Below are 20,902 nucleotides of genomic sequence, written 5' to 3'. Positions count from 1 at the left end.
AACACTACTTAGCAACAACTGAAAACCTCAGTGTGTTATCAACATTCTTCTCATACTGAATCCAAAACATAACACTATACCAGCTACTAGGAAGAAAATTAACTCTATCCCAGCCAAAACCAGAACAAAACTTGGTTTGCCACTTCCTTCTAGCCTCAAAATGATTACATATACCTAAGTCTGTCAGTTCAGAAGCTTTATATTCAGTCTCATTCATATGAGTTAACCTTGAACATGCATGCAGACACACAAGACCTTCTCGACAAATGTGTGTTCAGTTAAGCATATCATAATGACCAACCTTGCACATCTCCAGTGTTCAGTGAATCCAAAGAGGACAAAGAATCTCGAATTATGGAATGTAAGCTTGGTTCAGTAAACTTTTTTTAATGAAAAAGGAATCTTCTTCAAGACTTACTTAAATAAAACTGTGGCATTTCAGGCCAAATTTCCTGGCTGTGGTGTTATTGTCTAGCATTGTGTGGTTTCTTAGCCATTGTTAGTAAGTTTGTCTGCAATTTGCCCTTTATTTTTCCTATTTTATACACTTAATGAGTGTTATTAATAGGACATCAGCTTGCCAAAATGAGTCAGTGAGCAGTGTGTGTATCCAAACCTGGTTTGAGCATTCAGTTTATGGAGATTGTTTTTGGTTACTCCATAATCAACAGCTGCTGATTAGTTTTTTACCATAGTGTTATAACAAATATTTCTACTGGCTTGTTTAAGATGTGAGGTTTTTGGTTTTAAATCTATATTTAGCATTACTCTTCAGCCATTATTTTTCATACCACCATGACTTTGTGGTATTAAAATCAGTAGTGTTTGGGGCTGGTGGTGGTGGTGTTATTTTGACTTTGATCAAAGAAGGAGAGGTAGAAATAATTTATTCATTGTCAAATTAGACTTGGAGTATGGTTTCCCAGTGAAAATCTTACACATTTTATTGAACTTCTTTTGAATGTGTATCGTAGTATCAGTTATAAAAGTATTTGTGTCTGCTGTCACTGAAGCTTATTCTGAAACAGATAGAAAACACTGTTATACCTTTGATTCGTAATTGGACACATCTTAAGATAAATACACTTAGTATTATTTCTTATATTGCAGATGGCTGGAATCCATTTTCTCATCCATATAAGAAGATGGAATATGGGAAGTGGGAGTTGTTCATTCCACCTGGGCAAGATGGTTATCCTCCTGTGCCCCATGGATCAAAGTTAAAGGTGTTGGTTCTAGACTTACTCTGTCCAATTCTTGTAACCCTTCTTACTCAGTTGACCTTTTTGTTTTCTTTTAAATAACTTCATCTTCTTTTAATTGTTCTAAGAAGCAGATTCAGTTTATCTACTTGTGCAAAGTGACCTCAATGAGTGAAACATTAACATCTCTTTGTGATGCTTAGGGACAGGCATATGTGGCTGAAATGTGGATATAGTTTTCATTTTGTGACATGATACAACATACAGTATTTACATATTGATAATTTGAAAAATAAGTAGTGTATAGATAAAGTCTTTCTGTATTTGATGCAACTAATCAAGATTAAGATTCTATTCACAAAAATCACCAAGGTATTGAGATTTGATCCTTTCAATCATGGCTTTTGAGGTGATCTTTTTGTGTTGCTTTATTAATAGTACATGCAACTTTGTAAAACTTCTGCCTATCCTTTAGGAATTAAGGGTATTGAGCAGTAGGCTTAGGTTAAGTAAGTTAAACTAAATACAGATTCAGGTAAAACTTAGTTATATTTCATCAGTTGTATTTTGTGAGTATCCATGAGCATAAAATCCTTCTCAGAAATCAATGGAAAGTGTCTTTGAGCTGTCAAATGCTACAGTTGTTACGCTTAGTGCAGATATACATAATGACAACTATCAGTAGAGTTTATTATTTCTAGGTGAATACTGATTTTAGTCAGAGATGTACTTCTGAGAATTTGAATTGTTGCAGTCAGAGCTTGAGCTCCAGAGATACCAGATGCTAATGGGGGACAGTAATGAGTTGTTAAGGAAAGACATGTACTGAAATTATCTATAGACTAGGAAAATTAAGAAACTGGGAGCGTTTCTATAATACTACTATATTTTCAGGGCTCCTATCAACAAAACTGTCACATTGAAAAAATCTTCTTTTTTTCTGTTGAAAATCAGCTTAGGTAAACAAGAAATCTGCTGAAACAAAGATATGCATAAAAATGCTCTGGAAATGCTTACTCAATGTGTGTGCTTATCTCTATGCTTTTTGTTATGGCCTATGAAATCATCCCAGTAATAAATTGAAATTTAGGAATAATCATCCAAGGATGAGAAAGCTGTTTTTGTTTTACAGAGCAGGAAAGAAAACAGTTGTCTGCAACTCAAATACAGTGATTATACAGTAATGTATGAGATTGCAGAATGGTTACTTAATATTTTCCATGGCTTTGAGATGTAAGTAGGTTAGATTTTTTGATTGTTGCCAAATTTACCTTTTATGTTATTTCTACAAAACTGTTGAGCTCACCTACTGTAGAATATTTTGTGCTCAGTGTAGAGATAAGAGGTGTGAATGATGAGAGGTGTTGATAATTATTAACATAATAGCAAAAAGCTTATATTCTTAAGCACATTTGGAAAAACTTAAGACTTTTTTTGTCTGTTCACCTATATAGTCACTGGTCATATCTCCTATTTTGAAGTACAGGTCTTATGGTACTTTCTCTCTTTCCATTCACCATTTTCTTTGAAATATAAACTCCATAAAGCAAAGATTGCATTGTGCATAATTTGTTCAGTATGCAGAATTTTTGACTACTGATTACTCTTGGTACTGATGTACCAGTAAGATGATTTGCTGTAGTTCTGTAGTTGTTCTGAGTCTTCTGAAAAGCCATGAGACTCATGCTGGCAGAGCAGAATATGAGTTTGTTTTCATCTTTTTTATTTATTTTTTTATTTTTTTTACACTGCTATTTCCTTAATTGTGCTTTTACATGGTCAGTTTCAAAGAAAGATGTATGCAGTTGTCACTGTCACTCAAAATATGTGATTGCCAAACAGGTTCATGAAGCTGGACTGTTCTGACTGCCTGTAAGATTTGCTTTTGAGTATGTATATTCTTGTCTTTAAAAGAAAAGTGCAAAGATTTACAAACTTGTTTCATAAGTGTACATAATCATAAGTGATGACTTCATCTGTATGGAACTGCTCCCAGCCCCTCTGTAACTTTGCTAATAATCTTTCATGATGCTTTGTTTTTGTTCTGTGGTGCTTACACAACTGAACCTAACACATGACAATGTGTACTTTCCATGTATTTAGATGGTATAACTAATGTGGAAAAAAAGTCTCCGGTTAAGGTAGTTCTAAAATGATTTATCTGTTACAAAAGCTTGAATGAGGTTAGAATATTCCATATGGTAGGCATGTATGTTACCCTTGTGTTACAGCTGATATTTTTATCTTCTCTCATTCCACTAATGGGTTCAGAAAACTGCTGCTCTTCTGTAAGGTTTCTTTGAGCTACATGGTTCTGTTAGATTATGATCATTCATAAATCTGTGTATTTTTGGGAGCATAAGGATTTGTGTGGTAGAGCATAGTTTTGCAGTTCTTTGTTCATGTAGGAGCTGAGAATAATGGATTATCTGTAGATGGAAATTACTATGCAGATTGCAGAGCTAATGTTTAAACACACAGGCGCTATTGTCTGTGCAGTAGACTAGGCAACAAAAACCGTCTCCAGTAACGAAGGTATTGCCTTTTTTGCTTTACTAAAGAAGCATGGGGAATCACAGGTTTTAAAGTTGCTTTTACCATTATTATTCTTAAATATTTATTTTACCAATAGTATTCTTAAATATTTAAGTCAAAATAGTAAACTTTAGACATTTATGCAATGATTTGATTAATCTGCTAGGGGATAAAAAGTCTCCTCCAGAAGGTCCTTATCTTTAGCTTCTGTCTACACTGTTTTTTTCTTTAGTTCTACACAGGCAAATGCCAAGTTCTGAAATGGTGGCAAGGTCATTCCTTTTAAATAAGTAATTTCTAAGCTAGAATGGGAAATGGATGGAGTGTAGCTCGTGACACTAATTTAGATCAGGTCACAAACTATTTTTGTAGGAAAATAAATGAGGAGCAGAGGTCAACATTTGCCTGTTTTCAATACTAGCAGACTGTCTACTGTACCTCTTCAGGCAGTCTTCTCATAAGTTGTGATGGGTTAACCCTGGCTGGATGCCAGGTGCCCACCAGAGCTGTTCTATCACTCCCCCTCCTTCTCAACTGGACAGGGGAGAGAAAATATAACAAAGAGCTTGTGGGTCGAGATAAGGATAGGAGAGATCACTCACCAATTACCGTCACGGGCAAAACAGACTCAGTTTGGGGAAAAATTAACTTGATTTATTACAAATCAACCGGAGTAGGGTAATGAGAAATAAAACCAAATCTCAGAACACCTTCCCTCCACCCCTCCCTTCTTCCCGGGCACAACTTCACTCCCGGATTCTCTACCACCCCCCCAGCGGCACAGGGGGATGGGGATGGGGTTTATGGTCAGTTCATCACACGTTATTTTCTGCCGCTTCATCCTCCTCAGGGGGAGGACTCATCACACTCTTCCCCTGCTCCAGCGTGGGGTCCCACCCACGGGAGACAGTCCTCCACGAACTTCTCCAACGTGGGTCCTTCCCATGGGCTGCAGTTCTTCACGAACTGCTCCAGCATGGGTCCTTTCCACGGTGTGCAGTCCTTCAGGCACAGACTGCTCCAGCGTGGGCCCCCCACGGGGTCACAAGTCCTGCCAGAAAAGCTGCTCCGTGGGCTCCTCTCTCCACAGATCTGCAGGTCCTGCCAGGAGCCTGCTCCAGCGCGGGGTTCCCACGGGGTCACAGCCTCCTTCGGGAACCCACCTGCTCCGGCGTGGGGTCCTCCATGGGCTGCAGGTGGATATCTGCTCCACCGTGGACCTCCATGGACTGCAGGGGGACAGCCTGCCTCACCATGGTCTTCACCACGGGCTGCAGGGGAATCTCTGCTCCGGTGCCTGGAGCATCTCCTCCCCCTCCTTCTTCACTGACCTTGGTGTCCGCAGGGTTGTTTCTCTTACATGTTCTCACTCCTCTCTCCGGCTGCCGAATACCGCCGTCCCAACTTTTTTCCTTCTTAAAAATGTTATCACAGAGGCGTTACCACTATTGCTGATGGGCTCGGCCTTGGCCGGCGGCGGGTCTGTCTTAGAGCCAGCTGGTATGGGCTCTGTCGAACACAGGGGAAGCTTCCAGCAGCTTCTTACAGAAGCCACCCCTGTAACCCCCCCCGCTACCAAAACCTTGCCACACAAAACCAATACATAAGTAAATATAAACATTGAAGCAGGTGAGTAATTAAAAAATGTGCTGTAGATCTTCTGATACATTTCTGTGTGAAGGGATGGATGCTTATGACAGTTGAGTGACTCCCTTGTGGATTATGACATCCATCTACAAAATAAGGTTACCTGCTAGAAAAGGGCATTTTTTTCTTTCTCCTGTGGATCAGTTGGGAGCTTAGGGTGAGTTAAGTAACAAATACAGTTGTTGTTGTGGTTGTGTGGTGTTTGCTTTTTTTCTTTTAAACTTCTGACAGATATAAGATGAGCACAGATTAAAAAACAAACCCAAACTTTGTGCTTTAATAATTAAGCCTCTTTGCCTCTGTTTCTTTATTCTAATGGGGGTAGTTTGAAAGGTGGTCTGGGACAACCAAAGTTTCTTTAAACAGCGTGTTTGTCACTCCAACAGTGATGGCAGTTGGGGGGCAAGTGTGCTTATCTTCTTTCACGGTTGAAAATGACTGAATTCTTCATTGTCAGAGTATTCTTCATTACCTTTTCACAGTATACAACAAGCTTTTAGAAAAATTAACATGGATAGGCTTCTTTACCAAGTCTCATCATGTGTTGTCATATGCATACAGGAGTTTAATCAGTGTTCCACTTTTTCTTTTACTGTTTATTTATAAATGAGTTTTATAACTGCTTAAAAATACCTGTAAATTAAGTTTTCACTGCAGTCTGTAAGATCCTTAATTTGAAATAGTGTCATTGGAGTTTAGGGGTGGGGACAGTACTGGTAAAAATTGAGATCTTAGTATCTGTAGTGGGGAGCTTGTTTAATATTCTTTTATAGGAATGCCAAGGAACAACACATAAAATGCAGAACAATTTGGACATAGAAGCCAGTAAGAATTCAAACCTAGATGGAAATAATTTCCAAATTCATGGCTAATGATCAAGTTCTAAAATATTTTCATACAGCTAAATAAGAAAAGACAGTAAGATCAGTACTTCCAAAATATTGGCAATTATGATTGAGCTACCTGCTGCCCTGGAACATTGAGTAGGAGATCTGTATAGTGGAACCACTAAGTTTCCTTCCATGCGCTGGAAAGGAAATACTAAAATAGTAGTAATTTTTCAACTTTCTAGTAATGACAGTAGATCTGTGATTTCTGAAATGATTTGACAGAACAAGAATTTTATATATTAATAATTTATCTGACATCTTATCTGACAAGATGCTGGGTAAGTACGTGAAATTAAAACACTGTATGCAACTAAATATCACTTGTACGTTCACAAAATTTAGTTTAATGTAAGTGATTCTGGCTTACTTCTCTTGGGTTACCAAGGTGAGAGTCTGGATGGCTGACATGCCTCCCTAATGAAACTTTTACCAAGACTGAGGTAAAGATTAGGAAGTTGTCTGTAAAACATCAATGACTAAATTTGTTGGTTTATTAAATTTTTGAAGCTGTATGAGTTAACTACAAATAGGTAGCTTTCTCAAATAGATAGTTTTTATGTAATTAAGTGTAGGTAGATAAAAGTAAAAAAAAAAAAGGAAAACCTGTTTTATTGTTAATTTAAATTGGGTTTTAGCACATCACTTCTGGGCACCACAGCAGCCTCCATAACTTCTCTGTGTATTCTGACAGTACTAATCATATACAGCTCAAGGAACAAACAACATAAATTTTCTCTGGAAAGGTCACCTCAGAAAATGGTAGAAACTTCTTAAAAACTCTGCATTCCATCATTTGCTAAATCTATATACTTTCCTCCTTCTCACACATATATCTACGTGTGTGTGTATATATATATTTAAATGGTAAACTTCATAGGTTTTTTGAGAGTATCTTGTGTTGTAATGAGATGATTAGATTTGATATCTTGTGCACTTGTTAACACAATATTCTTGTATTGATATTCCACTCTTACATGTTTGAGTGGTGTCCTGGTTTCAGCTGGGATAGAGTTAATTGTCTTCCTAGTAGCTGGTATAGTGTTAAGTTTTGGGTTCAGTATGAGAAGAATGTTGATAACACACTGATGCTTTCAGTTGTTGCTAAGTAGTGTTTAGACTAAGTCAAGGATTTTTCAGCTTCTCATGCCCAGCCAGCAGGAATACTGGAGGGGCACAAGAAGTTGGGAGGGGACACAGCCAGGACAGCTGACCCAAACTGGCCAACAGGGTATTCCATACCATGTGACATCATGCCCAGTATATAAGCTGGGGGGAGTGGGGGGAATCGCTGCTCAGGGACTAACTGGGTGTCAGTTGGTGGGTGATGAGCAATTGCACTGTGCATCATTTGTATATTCCAATCCTTTTATTATTACTGCTGTCATTTTATTAGTGTTATCATTATTAGTTTCTTCTGTTCTATTAAACTGTTCTTATCTCATCCCATGAGTTTTACTTTTTTCCCCCCTGATTTTCTCCCCCATCCCACTGGGTGGGGGGGAAGTGAGTGAGTGGCTGTGTGGTGCTTAGTTGCTGGCTGGGGTTAAACCATGACAAGTGGTTTCAGTGTTTGCTGAACAGTAGTAATAGGTGCCCTATTAAATTGTGCAAAGGAGGAACTACTTTGAGTCAGAACGCTAACAGATTAATCATGGTTAGAAGTACCTAAAAGTACACTTGTATCGGTGAGGTGCTGGGGAAAGGAAAGTTAGTTGTAAAGAATATTATCAAAACTTAATCCTTACAGTTTTTACCGCTGTATCCTATACTTCGCAGTAGATATGCATGCTCTGTGTTTAACTTGTAAACCTTGAAAAGGAATCAAATATGGTGAGCAGGTAGGTTAATCAGTGTTGGGGAACCAGTGTTAGTAAAATTCATCAAGTGCAATTACTGTCACTGATGAAGTAGGTGGTGCTGCAGCTGACCATACTGATCAGGAAGTCCAGCAGCATAGTATCAGACTGGCTTCCAGTTCAGGTCTCACATGCTTCAAGCAGTCTGCAGTCAAAATGTGAAGGCATTTTTGAGAATGTGAAAACCCAGGAAACTTAATAGTGGAATAACAGGCTGGTGGTTAGTATGGTAGGTATAGAAGTGTAAAGATGTGGTGGGTTTTCTGTAACATAAAATGTAAATAGAATCATAGAGTCATAGAATACCAGATTGGAGGGGACCTCAAGGATCATCCGGTCAAACCTTTCTTGGCAAAAGCACGGTCTAGACATGATGGCCTAGCACCCTGTCCAGCTGAATCTTTAATGTCCAGTGTTGAGGAATCCACCACTTCTCTGGGAGATTATTCCAATGGCTGATTTTTCTCATTGTGAAATAGGTTATGTGCAGGCAGACAGCTTTTACAAAAGGAGCCCTAGGTATCCTAGAAGATACAAGTATGAAACTTGATTTCAATGGGAAGCTTGCTGAAGAAATGTTCATTGTTTTCTTACATGTACAAATACAAACACTTCTAATGTTTCTTGTTTTCACCTCAGCTGGAGGGGTGGGGAATATCCTTCTCATAGTCTGTTAAGTTCCATGTCACTTAAATTTCATGTCTTAAATGGTGTGTAGGATGGAAAAAAAAAAAATCGCCACATCTGCAAAGTTGAACAATGAATGAAACAATTGTTCTGCAGCATCATGGTATATAACCTGCATGCAAAAAGGAGCACATATGGCATTCCTGGTGTTTTGAACTTTAGGCAACAGGACTTAAGTCATCTAGCATACATATTTCTAGACATCAGTGGCGCTGAATGGGAAGTACAGCATTAGTTAAATCTGTGGCAATAACCTTCATGTTTCATTGCTTGATTTGCAAGCCATGACCCTTCAGCAAGTTATTGTAGACTTCTCTGGGTTACGGATTAGGTTTACTAGCAGGAAGAGTTGTTATCTCATTGGGAGGTAAATGGTCTCTTGACTTTGCCTGTTTGGATTTGGTAAACAATGTGCAACTACTCATGGACTCAGAGGTTGTAGTAGTGATGAAGCATTGTAATGCAGTTGACTTGCTCTTTGGAGCCTTTTTTGCAGACTGAGCTTAGCACTGCAAAATATTCTTGTTCAGTTATTTTGGCAGGCTCGGTTCTCCTGTGACTTAGATTGCACAATCCTTGGTAGGAGGTTTTGCTATTTAAAAATACTTACCTCTTAGTTTATCCATATAGAAGACTAATTGTTTCAATTGATATTAGGTGTGTGTTAAAGCAAAGTGTGGGGGGTTTTAGGAGGAAAAGGGAGAGAGATTTTAAAGGGGCTTTGAAATGGAATTTGAAGTCTGAGAGTCCATATGAAGTATATATAAACATGGCTGTGATTTTTAGTGGAATTGTTTTTGTTTTGAAGATAGGGCTGCTAATTATGTAAAGCTTCTGGCACTCTCTTCAGTGTGAGTTACTGGTATGTACTTCCTAATTTTCAGCTGTATTTGTCTATAATGTTAAAAGAAGATTATAGGTCAAGGAGAAAGTGGAAGATAAACTTTAGTATTCTAATGGACTTATTCCACACCTTGGATGCCCAAGTCTTGTCAGATAGCATCTATACTGTCAACGCAGCCAACACCAGAGCTATTTGAGGAGGCCTTCTCTGAGGCATTAATGATAAAGTATTCAAGGTATGCTACTTTAACTTAACTGCTTTCTGATATTCTGATGCACCTAACAATGTGTGGAGAGGGTCAGGTGAGCTCATCCATGATGGTTGACCTCAGAACAGAGGGAACACATTGTCATAGAATCGTTTAGGTTGGAAAGGACCTTTAAGATCATCAAGTCAAACTGTTGATTCTCTGCACCTTTTTATTATTCACCAAAGATAGTGTGACCTAAGGTGTTAGGGACTCCTGAATTGTTGGGCAGGAAGACAACAGCAACAGGAGGGAGAGGACCGTGGAAGGACCATTTGGGGTTGTAGGCTACTCAGTTACAGGACACCGTGGGAGTATGTGGCAGGAAGTGGAGGTGTTGAGTATGATCTGAGTCATCCCCAGAAGATGTTTTGCTGTCAGTTTGAAACAGCCGTGAATGGGAGCATCAAAAAGTAAGCATGCTATGCCACAACCACCCGACTGAAAGGTGCATTATGCAGCAGTTGTCCTTTACACAAATGCTTTATAGTTGAGGATAAGTAATACTTAATGCTTGGGTGCCCCTATTACATACTTCAGCAGGTTCCTTTCTACTTGACATGGCTTGAAACAACTCTAATAAGTTGCACTTATTGTGGGTAATGTACTTTATTACTATAGTTGCTTTTTAAAACCATGTTCTTGTACCCCAAGCCTCTCAGTTACATAATACACATATGAATGCTTTTATATTATGCATACAAATTTTTATAGTCTTTGAGCTACATCACTGTTGTTATGGTAACTTGATTCTGGTTAAGTCACAGTGGGGGGGAAAAGTATTTCTTGAACTGTGAATTTTAGACATTCCAGTATGCCTTTGACTTATTAATTCGATTTTTGGAAAAGATTCTCAGAATCTGGATTCTAGATGGAAAGGAAAGTTTGAATGCTGTCCCTCAGCATAGATACATGTTGTGTTTTCCTTTTTTAAAAATAAACTGGTTGTCCCTCAATACCTAATAAAGCCACCTTTGTGTAGCTAACAGTTATAAAGCCTGTTGTTTCTTCCTGTAGAAATCCATGTACTTTTAGGATAGTTCATGATGATTAAGTGAAGTATTGTCTCTACACTTGTGCCTGTTGAAATCTATTGGGAATGTTTCCATGTGATACTGCTTTCATTTTTAACAACTCTCCTATGGTTTCCTGGATTTTAACAGTTTGATTTTCCTATGACATTTTTATCTCTGTCTACATAGATATTTTTATAATACTAGGCAACTGTCTCCATCTTTTGAATTTTTTATATTTAGATAGATAATATAGTATTTTCTGTATTTTTGTTAGTGTTTACTAATTTCTCTTAGTTTTCCAAGAGAAGCATGGAAATAGAAAAAAGTGCAAAAGATCTCCTTTTTAATCTGATCTAGTAAACTGGTTAAACATGTTCTTAGGTTCTTCACTGAAATTGAAATGCTTAATTCACAAATGGAGCTATATCTCCCTCTTTTGGAAAATCAAGGCATGGCTTCATGACTTGGCTTTGAAGATAGGGTTTTGCTTCTTTCATATCTTGATTTTTTTTTTTAATTTATTTTCTTTCCGTGGGGGAGAAGGGAGGGAGGAAGAAGGGAGAATTGTGAACGAATATTTACTATCCCTAATAAGCTTAGAGTCTAATATCTGATGTCATGATATATTTACAGAAAAATAATCTGCACAGCAAATAGATCCCTCTCCCAATGGCTTCTGAACCACACAGATTCCTCTCCAGAACTTTGTTAAACGTATAAACTACCTGAGAAGTATTACTATGTGTCTGATAGCTAAGGAGTATTTTTTTCAATATTTGATTTAAATGCTTGTCCCTTTAACAGATTTCTTTGCCAGAAAATTGCTTGGAAGAAAAAACCCAAATAAACTGGACAGCTTTGTCTTGACTGACTTAATTTTGACAGTAATCTTAAATTGATGAGGGAAAGAAAAGTTAGAGAAAGGGAGACTTGGAGTAATGTGATTAGTGTGTTCTATTACTTTTTCTTTCCAGTGTAACCAGTTTGCAGTTTAGGAAGGAGAACAGCCTGGCAGAAGCCACATGCTGTCCATTCTTTCAGAGACTTTCAAGGTTTATACTCAATTCACTGGTTAGGAAATAATTTCAGTGACTGCCAGCGCCTTGACAGATATGCTTGATTTCTTGGTTATTTGGGGTGGTAGGAATAGAGCATGGTGAAGTTTTTCAGTGGCAGGTGAGTTCTAGAAAGATCTCCTTTTTTCCATGCCTCTTCCCCCACTCATTTGGGTGGAGGGTCCATTTGGGAGGGTACTCCTGGCTAGGGCAAGCTGAAGTGTTGAACCACTTCAGATCCCTTTTCTTCCTTGCTGTTTCTCCTGAGCTTTGTTAGGCAGGGCTGTGCAGTAGCAAGAGTAGGACCCTAATGAAGAAGCTGCATATGCTTCTTCATTCCTTGCCTTCTATTTCTGAGGCTGTTAAAGAGGGGAATGTTTTATCTGGTTTCTAAAATCTACCAGGTTGAATGAGACAATTCCAGAATAAAGCTCTTAACAGTGTTGTTCTATCCCAAATATTTGTTTCTTTGTCTAAATCTTCTTTAAAGTAAACTGTCAGACAAGGAACTCTGAATTCTGGTCCTGGGTTCTACAGCAGGTTGCATTACCTTACTGGAAAGTGTTCTGCTGTGGTCCCATGTATTAAAAAACAAACATACAAAAACATTGCCTCTAGACTCTATGCTTCTCTCTCAAACCAATATGACCTGTAGAAAGAGAATGGTAATAGTTGCCATGTGGTTTCCCCTGTGTGGTGGGGGGAAGGCAGGGGTGGTGATGTGATTTTTATTTACTTTTGTAAATGGGCTTAATTTATATCATCCATTGGCAAAAGATCATCAGAACTGTCTATTCTCTCCTGAATGCTAAACTCAGGATTGGATACAGTTTGTAGAAGAAAAGTACACACCTAAGGTGTACAGGGAAAGGCATTTTCAGCTGATAGTAAAGCTTCACTTCTCTGTTTCTGTAGCAGCTTAAGGGGGTTGAGAAAAGGATGACAAATTTAAGAAAAAAGTATTATCTTATAGCAGGATTTTATCAGTGACTTGAATGCAGGAACTGTCTTTGAAACTGAACTGCATTTATGAAATAAAACCTAAGACCAGGTTTTCTTACAGCAGCAATATGTCCTAAGTATAAAGTTTTGGAGAGATTAACTTTAATTGGTTCAGATTCTTTTGTATTTTTGTAAATTTGTAGTGCTTTCTCTGATTACACTATTTTTGCAAAAGTAAAAATGTAAACTTTTCTTTGTCTACAGTGTATATTATACTAAAAAAAAACCTCTTAGTGTACAAGCAGTTGTTTTCCTTCCTCATGCCCTCTTAGAATAACTGAGGGAGGGGAATACTTTGATATTTAATTTCTAATAAATTTCATGTAGTGGAAAAACTTGGTTATGTTATTGCAGTATAACTAACATAAACTTCCTAGAGAGTCTTTAAGACCTAATCCTGTCATGCTTTTAGGTTTTGGGTTGAACATACTTTCAAATAAGGTGCATGTTATTGAGGTGAGGTGGTGTTTCCACTTGTGTTCTTGTAGCTTTTACTAGATTTGGGTAATCTTGTCTCAGAAATGAATAAATATGAAGCTTTTGAAATACTATAAATTATAAAATATTGAGATAATAGCTTATTGCCCTTATATAAATAACAAGTCACTGACATTTCCATATTTATATTAAAGCTAGTCCACTCTCTCATCATGTTAGCTATTGTTGGTTTGATGGCCAATTTAATCTCATCGTTGTAGTAAAAGCCACATATACCAATGATCATTCCAAGTGCTTTCAAACTATTAAAGTAACGAAATAATAATACAGTGTTTCAGAGCAGTTTATTGGCTTGCAGATATTCATCAGTTATCTAGATATCAACTCCTCATTTTCTTCTCCCCAACTCAAGTATAAATGGCAAACCACTATATAACAAATTTCCTGAACCACAAAAACATCAGTCTTAATTCTTTATTCTTTAAAAAAAAAAAAAAAGGTCAGCACATGCTGAAGATATCTGAAAAGTAAGGAATTATCATCAAGATAGTATGGCTTACTTTTATTTCTAATATTTGACCCTGTATCATCATCAGTGGAAACAGAAGCAGATGGCATAGGGGAACACATCATAATTGAATACAATGCTCATGCGTGGAATTAAAGTGTGTTTTAGATGCAGGAACTGAAAGCTAAAGGGCTGGATGCTGGGCAGAGAAATTTTCTGATCTTGTATGTAGCTATCATTTGAATTATTTTCCCACACTGTTCTGAAGATCTGTGTATGTGTACACTGGAAGAAGAGGTAGCCAAATGAAGCTGATGTGAAGGTGAAGGTAGGCAAACAAAGCAAGAAGGGGGATATTCGTAAACATGAATTTTAAACATGATGTTTTGTGGCCTGTTACTACACAGTTTCATCTGTCATAACAGCACATCCACATTAAGCTCTGTTTTACACAGGGGTTTACGTTTTATCTAAATTGGTATTTGTGACTAAAATTCTAGAGTTGTCAGACTTGCCAAACTTTATTGGTATAGATAATTTTAAGAAAAAAAGTCTGGCTTCTGTTCGTAAAAAGCCAACAAATTTTACTGAGTCACAGTAGGTTGGAAGTTGCTTGAATGTAAGTGCAGAGTTTTTCTTTAAACGCCCTGAAACATCCACGAGGGGTTGGCAGATGTGCTGTAGGTGATGTGGAAGACCCATGCTAGGCTGTGCCAAGGCAGAATAGTGGGATACCCAAGAGTCTCAAAAATTTTCAATGTGTCTGAAAATCGAACCCCCTGAATCTCACTTGTCCTGCATTGGAAGCACCATTAAATTAAAAGAATTTAATTTTCAGCTTCTGAATTGCTCCAATGTGTTTACTGTCTCTTGTGTATGACACTAGACTGCCCTCAGAGTGATGGTTTCTCCTTAACTGTAACAAATTACTTTTGAGAGTCTTAAACATCATCAAAGCAGACCTGTAAACACTGTACTTAGTTTTATCCTACAGTTTACTCCCCATTTCATAAATTCCCTATACTCTAGTGGGACAGACATGGAACATGTTGTCACTTTGATACTAATGTTCTTGTGAGATTTAGGTCCTGCTGTGTCTTCCAGCAGTCCAGCACTTTGAAAATTGGAAATCACCTTTGCACACCAGTTTTATATATGTTCAAAGACAGCCATTGTTGGTTATATGTTTGCTCTTATTACAGCTATATGTTTCAGTTTCTGTAGTGATTTTTATTCAAATCTGAAAGTTGTTACTTCAAAATTGATGACTTCAGCAGCATTGATGCCTTAAACCTCAGGTTACCAGGACCTGTTTTCACTACCTTGGGTGGACTCATCTATGAAATCCACCACACTAATTACAGCAGTTTCAGATGCTAGACCTCAAGTGTGCTAAACATTTCAGACAAATGTTGAAAATACACCCGACATCCCTAGAATGGAAAATGCAAAGAAAACATGCATACATAACCTTCACATACAAAAGCTGAGCAGTTTAGGTTAAGCTTTTTACTTTTTGGTTTTTTACAACTGTGCTTATATGAATTGTATATCTGTGCCATGTACATTTTTAGAGTAAATTGACTTTTTAATGTCAAATTTTGAAGGATGTTTTCATTCTGTCTTTCTGACACTTGCTTATTTGTGTGAGACCATTTATTTACATGTATTTATACCGATATTTCGCTTGGAAGCCAGAATCATGTGACATTCTGTCATGGTTTAACCCCAGCCAGCAACTAAGCACCACACAGCCACTCACTCACTCCCCCCGCCCTCATCCAGTGGGATGGGGGAGAAAATCGGGAAAAGTAGTAAAACCTCATGGTTTCAGATAAGAATGGTTTAATAGAACAGAAAAGAAGAAACTAATAATGATAACACTAATAAAATCACAGCAGTAATAATAAAAGGATTGGAATGTACAAATGATGCACAGTGCAATTGCTCACCACCCACCGATAGACGCCTAGTTAATCCCCAAGCGGCGATTCCCTCTGCCCCCCGCTCCCCCCAGTTTATATACTAGATGTGACATCACATGGTATGGAATACTCTGTTGGCCAGTTTGGGTCACCTACCCTGGCTGTGTCCTGTGCCAACTTCTTGTGCCCCTCCAGCTTTCTCACTGGCTGGGCATCAGAAGCTGAAAAATCCTTGACTTAGTCTAAACATTACTTAGCAACTACTGAAAACATCAGTGTGTTATCAACATTCTTCTCATACTGAACTCAAAACATAGCACTGTACCAGCTACTAGGAAGACAATTAACTCTATCCCAGCTGAAACCAAGACACATTCAAAGTTCATTAAGGGTTTTGAGTTTTTACATATTATTGTGTGAATGTATTTACCACTAGAGGAGGGGAAAAAAACCCAGAACTGTTCAGGTGAGCTATATCTAGTGTTCATGGAGGTGAATTCTGCATGACTAACTTTGAATTTTCCAGAATCTTGTGTTAGAAATTTCCAATGGGTACGCCAGCTTGGAAGCTATGGGGAAGTAGGGAAGAAAAGACTTTTTCGTACAGAGTTCTAAATAGGTTAGCTGTTGTAAGAGGCTTCCTCCTGTCCACAAAAACAAAAAAGAAGTAGTCACATTGCCCATGTATTATGCAGTTTGATAGTAAAATACTACTGTCTTATGTTTGACAGAGATGTTTAATGTAGATGGTGGCAAGTTCTCTTCATCTGTTTTTTGTCTTTGCTTTTCTGTCCTAAATTTGTGGAGTGTAAATTTAATTCTTTTGATATGTAGATTTCTTTCTTCTTAACTTAGTTTTGGCTGTTTCTTAACAGTTCAAACACAAACTGAGGAGGATGTATTATTTTGTCTAGGAAACTTGGATTTCCTTTCCCCCTGCTGCACTTGTCCTCTTGTTGGAGTGTTTTCTGTAGTGACCAGCATTGCTTCTCCTCCCTGACAATTTTACGTAGTTCATGCTGCTTTTTGTTTAAAAGGTGACTTAAATCACAAAGCTGAAGAAAGCCAAGGGTAAGCTGTAATGTGGGTACATAGCTGTAATATGAAAACATATTAGTGACAAAGGGTTGTTTGGTACATATTATGCGTATTAAATGCCTACTGCAGAACTTCTGTGAACATGCCTGATTGTTTATTACATGTGATGACTAAGTTTAACTATGATTTTTCTAGCAAACTTACCTGTATTCTCCATTATGTTCGTAAAAGATGTATGTTCGGCAAGATATATGCTCTGTTATATGTTCTTAGAAGCCAGCAAAAGTGAAAAAACCTGATAATAGAATGAAATATACAGTGACTATTTTTACCTAGGATTTTCTTTAACTAAAGCTAAAATGAGTGTAAAACAAACAGGTTAGTTTTGATTAGAGGCTAAACTTTTGCCAGTTTGCTTGGTCTACTTGACAAATGCATTTCATGCTATAGTAGTATGCATTTTTAAAGCTTTATTTAATGGGGGCTGTAGCGTTTATATCAAATGGTATGATGTGCCTCATATACCTTAAGGAAAGAACAGGGACATACCTCTTAAAAATGAAGTAGGTAAATCCCAAGGCCAGTTTGAAGAAGCCTATTTAATGAACATCATGATTTTTATATATGTTATTTAGAGAAGATTTTTGAGTTAATTAGTGTAAACTCAGCTATAAAAAGTTGATGAACTAAGTGGTAACTACCTTAGACTATGCATCATAACTTTTAAGAATTAGTTTGAAATGAGTAAAAGCATATTTGCAGCAAAGGTACAGTATCTGTCAGAAAGACTCTTAGGTACTTTGTCAAAAGGGCTGTGTAATGACTATATTAAATATTCTTTATGCATATATAACCTGTAGCAGCAGATGCAGAGTATATATGGCAGCTACTTTTTATATCTGAACACTGCAGAGAATGGACCACAAGTAGTAATAGTTTGGGGTGAGTGGAGCAAGAGTTGTTTATCCGTCTTTCAGTTTTGTGTGCGCTTTATATTACTACTCTTTTTATTACAACTTTTAATTATTTGTAATTAATTGTTTGAAGAAATGCTGAAGCAAATATGGGAATAAAAGCTGTTGGACTGTTTCTGTTAGTTACTTTTTTCAGTCCTGGGCTGAATTGCTATTTGGTTTGAGGTGCTGTTCAACTTCTTGCAGTGTTTTTTGCCTCAGCTAAGCATGATGGCATAGGAGTTCTATATCAGGAAACTTTAGAAAATATTATCTGAAGTCTTTCTACTTGTAACTTGATTAATCAACTTTTTACAATATTAGGAGAGAGGAATAAGAAGTTGATTGAGAATAGAGCTTGGTAATTAAGGAAAGGAAAGCTTCAGTAAACAGGACTCACATAAAATTAAGAAAAGGGTTAAGCAAGCATAGCAAACAAGAATTGAAATTGTTAGGGATCACTTGATAGAGGTCTAAGGAAACTGTTGATTATGTTCTTGTAAACCAGAGAAGAACAGGATTCAACTTCACTAGCTTTGGTGTTGTAATGATTCCTTTTTTGTTAGCTATGTTCCCCTTGACTATGCTTTCTCTGTGCACAGCTCATGATGGTCAAAAATGACAGCAACACGTGAGAAAAATTGAGGTTTCTACTGTTGTGGTGAGGTTCATCCAGTTACAACCATGGCTGGATATATTTGGAAAATCTTCCTTAAGAAGACCTACACTGTGAAGAAGGCAACAAATAAATTTTCTGAATACTTGTTTAAAATAAGTGCTCTCCCCCACTTTTAGAAATTTTCTGACATTTGCATAGTTAAATTGTATGACACATTGTTGGATATCCTTTTCTTTAGAACATGGGAGGTTGTATCTTCACATAATAAAACTGAAAGTTAAGTTTTAAAATAAAAATGAAATCCCAAAGTAAGACTGTTAAGTGTGTAAACCCAACCCTTGCAGGAAGTGGTGGATCAGTACCACCTGTTTATGGTTCTACATTGTTACTATTATATGACAAATATAGGTATGCCTCTGCTTCTTGAACATTTTAGCTGTAGCTTTTAGAATTCTGGCTATGAAAGTTGGTAGGAGCTTGTACAAGTTCTGTAGCAGTCTCTCAGTTCCTGAAAAGTCTAACCAATAAACTTAACCTGATAGATGCTTTGAATAAAAGCAAAACTAGTACTTTAACCAGTTTTTCAGAAGTCATTTTGTTTATCAAGTGCACTGATGCCTTGGAAATGAGGGAAAATATGGTCAATTTGAGTTGAGTGACTACAGAACAACAGAAGTTCTTATGTGATGTCAGAAGAATGGGACGCAGAGATATGGTTAATTAATGTGTGCAACATAACTGTACAAGTGTGGGTTAAAGTGAAATAACTGGCTGCTTATCTAAATATGTTTCTAATATCTTAAGTGTTTTTCATTGCTTAATGGATTAAATTAAAGAGTATGCTTGACTGCTTTTTGTATTTCATAATAAATAAAGTTCTGCCCCAGTATCATCTTTGGATTAAACCAGTACTACATCTAATTAAATAATATTCTTAATTTAGGTTAATTACCTCATATTTCTTAAATTATCCCTCATAAGCCCATGTAATATAAATTACACTAGAATATTAGAGAAAAAGGAACGCTAACATGAATAGCTAGGTGTGGTTATTATATACAGTAATTATCTTATTTCTGTGATGGGTAAATTGGGCCAAACTAATAAAACAAGCAATAGCATCATCAGAAGTGTGATATCAAAAAGAGGAGATAATTTTTATTATTTTAAGAGTAACCTGCAACTTGTCAATGCTATGAGGCAGGAGGATCTTCATAGTGTTGATTTAATTTGCAGAAGTACCCTTTTGGCTGGCTTTGCTAGCACAGTTAACAGAAGAAATTTTCCATGCAACTCTACAGTGTTTTCAATAACTTTTTCTTAGCTTTTTCTGATTAGGTGTTTAGTCTCAATTATTCCTTCTTCCAAAACCTGGTTTGAGTTCTCAGAGTTATAATATACACTGAGAGACACAGCAATTGTACTTCCTTGCTTTACCAGCTTCTGTTAACCTACTGTGCATACATATTTTCACTTTACTTTCTCTTGTGGTTGCGTTAAGGATACAGGCAATCTATCAAAGTAATGAAAGATGCTTGCCAAAGCTGAAAAGGCAATTCTTTGATAATTGTCTTCTTCCAGACTACTTGTTAGGAAATGAGAGCAAAGAAAAGTCACTTTTTTAATAAAAAAGGGAAGGAAAAAAAAAAGTTTAACATCCCCCCTTCTTCATTTGAGGCTTCTTATGATGTTCATACTTCTTCTTACTACAAAAAAAAAAAAAAAGCCCCCCCCAAACCAACAGTCAAACCAGAAAAAAAAGCATCAACTTCTTAGTAACAGCAGAATGAAGAATTTCAGGACTTCACTCACTCATACATTTCTGGGTTTTAAATTTGCAAACCTTCTGTTTTATTGTTTTAATGGCAGCCAAAATACCAAGCAAAACCAGAGTGCTGCTGTTTGTTCTGCCCTGAGGAAGGGGGGAGGTGGGGTGAGAGGGATAGAACAAGGTTCTTTCTGCATATCAGGAAGGAAGGCCTGACAACAGTTGGCTTCATAGGATAACTGCTTTAATTAGACGGAATAAGGGGAGGGATACTGATAGTGAGCAAGTCACCTTCAAATCCTGGGCACCCTGCATTCGTGTGGCATCAGACAGTGCCCTGGTAGATTTTCACATGGCATCCTGTGTGGTCCAGATTCTGTCCTTAGAGAGAAGCTCTCTGTTTTTGTTATTCAAGCTAGTATATAATTCCCTTATAGGAAAACAACTCTGCTCCTAAAGCATGTTCTCATGAGAATTTCTTGCTGCATTTTTAGACAAAGGCAAGGCCATGTGGGTGGTATAGTCACCAGTACCAAGGGGGAGCTGCCTGTAGGTCCCTCTGTTATGCCGAGATGGCTGAGGTTGTCCTGCAGCCAGGGGACATGTGCAGCACAGTACAGACCTGTTTTCCCTAGCTCCTAAATGTGCAACACTCTCCCAGTCAACACCACT

The 20,902-nt window shown here is 37.4% G+C and overlaps 1 protein-coding gene across 2 annotated transcripts in view; it reads left to right on the top strand.

Annotated features, from left to right (window-relative positions):
* Positions 1-20,902, top strand: part of GBE1 (1,4-alpha-glucan branching enzyme 1) — a 173,454-nt gene that overhangs the window by 47,181 nt on the left and 105,371 nt on the right. For both annotated transcript variants that reach the window (XM_052795218.1, XM_052795219.1), the window contains exon 3: positions 1,111-1,226. In XM_052795218.1, coding sequence (XP_052651178.1) covers positions 1,111-1,226 — 116 coding nt within the window. The remainder of the gene's footprint in view (positions 1-1,110; positions 1,227-20,902) is intronic.

The sequence above is a fragment of the Harpia harpyja genome, chromosome 8 (assembly GCF_026419915.1).
Source record: "Harpia harpyja isolate bHarHar1 chromosome 8, bHarHar1 primary haplotype, whole genome shotgun sequence".
In the NCBI taxonomy this organism is placed as follows: Eukaryota; Metazoa; Chordata; class Aves; order Accipitriformes; family Accipitridae; genus Harpia; species Harpia harpyja.
This window is presented reverse-complemented; position numbering and strand designations above follow the sequence as displayed.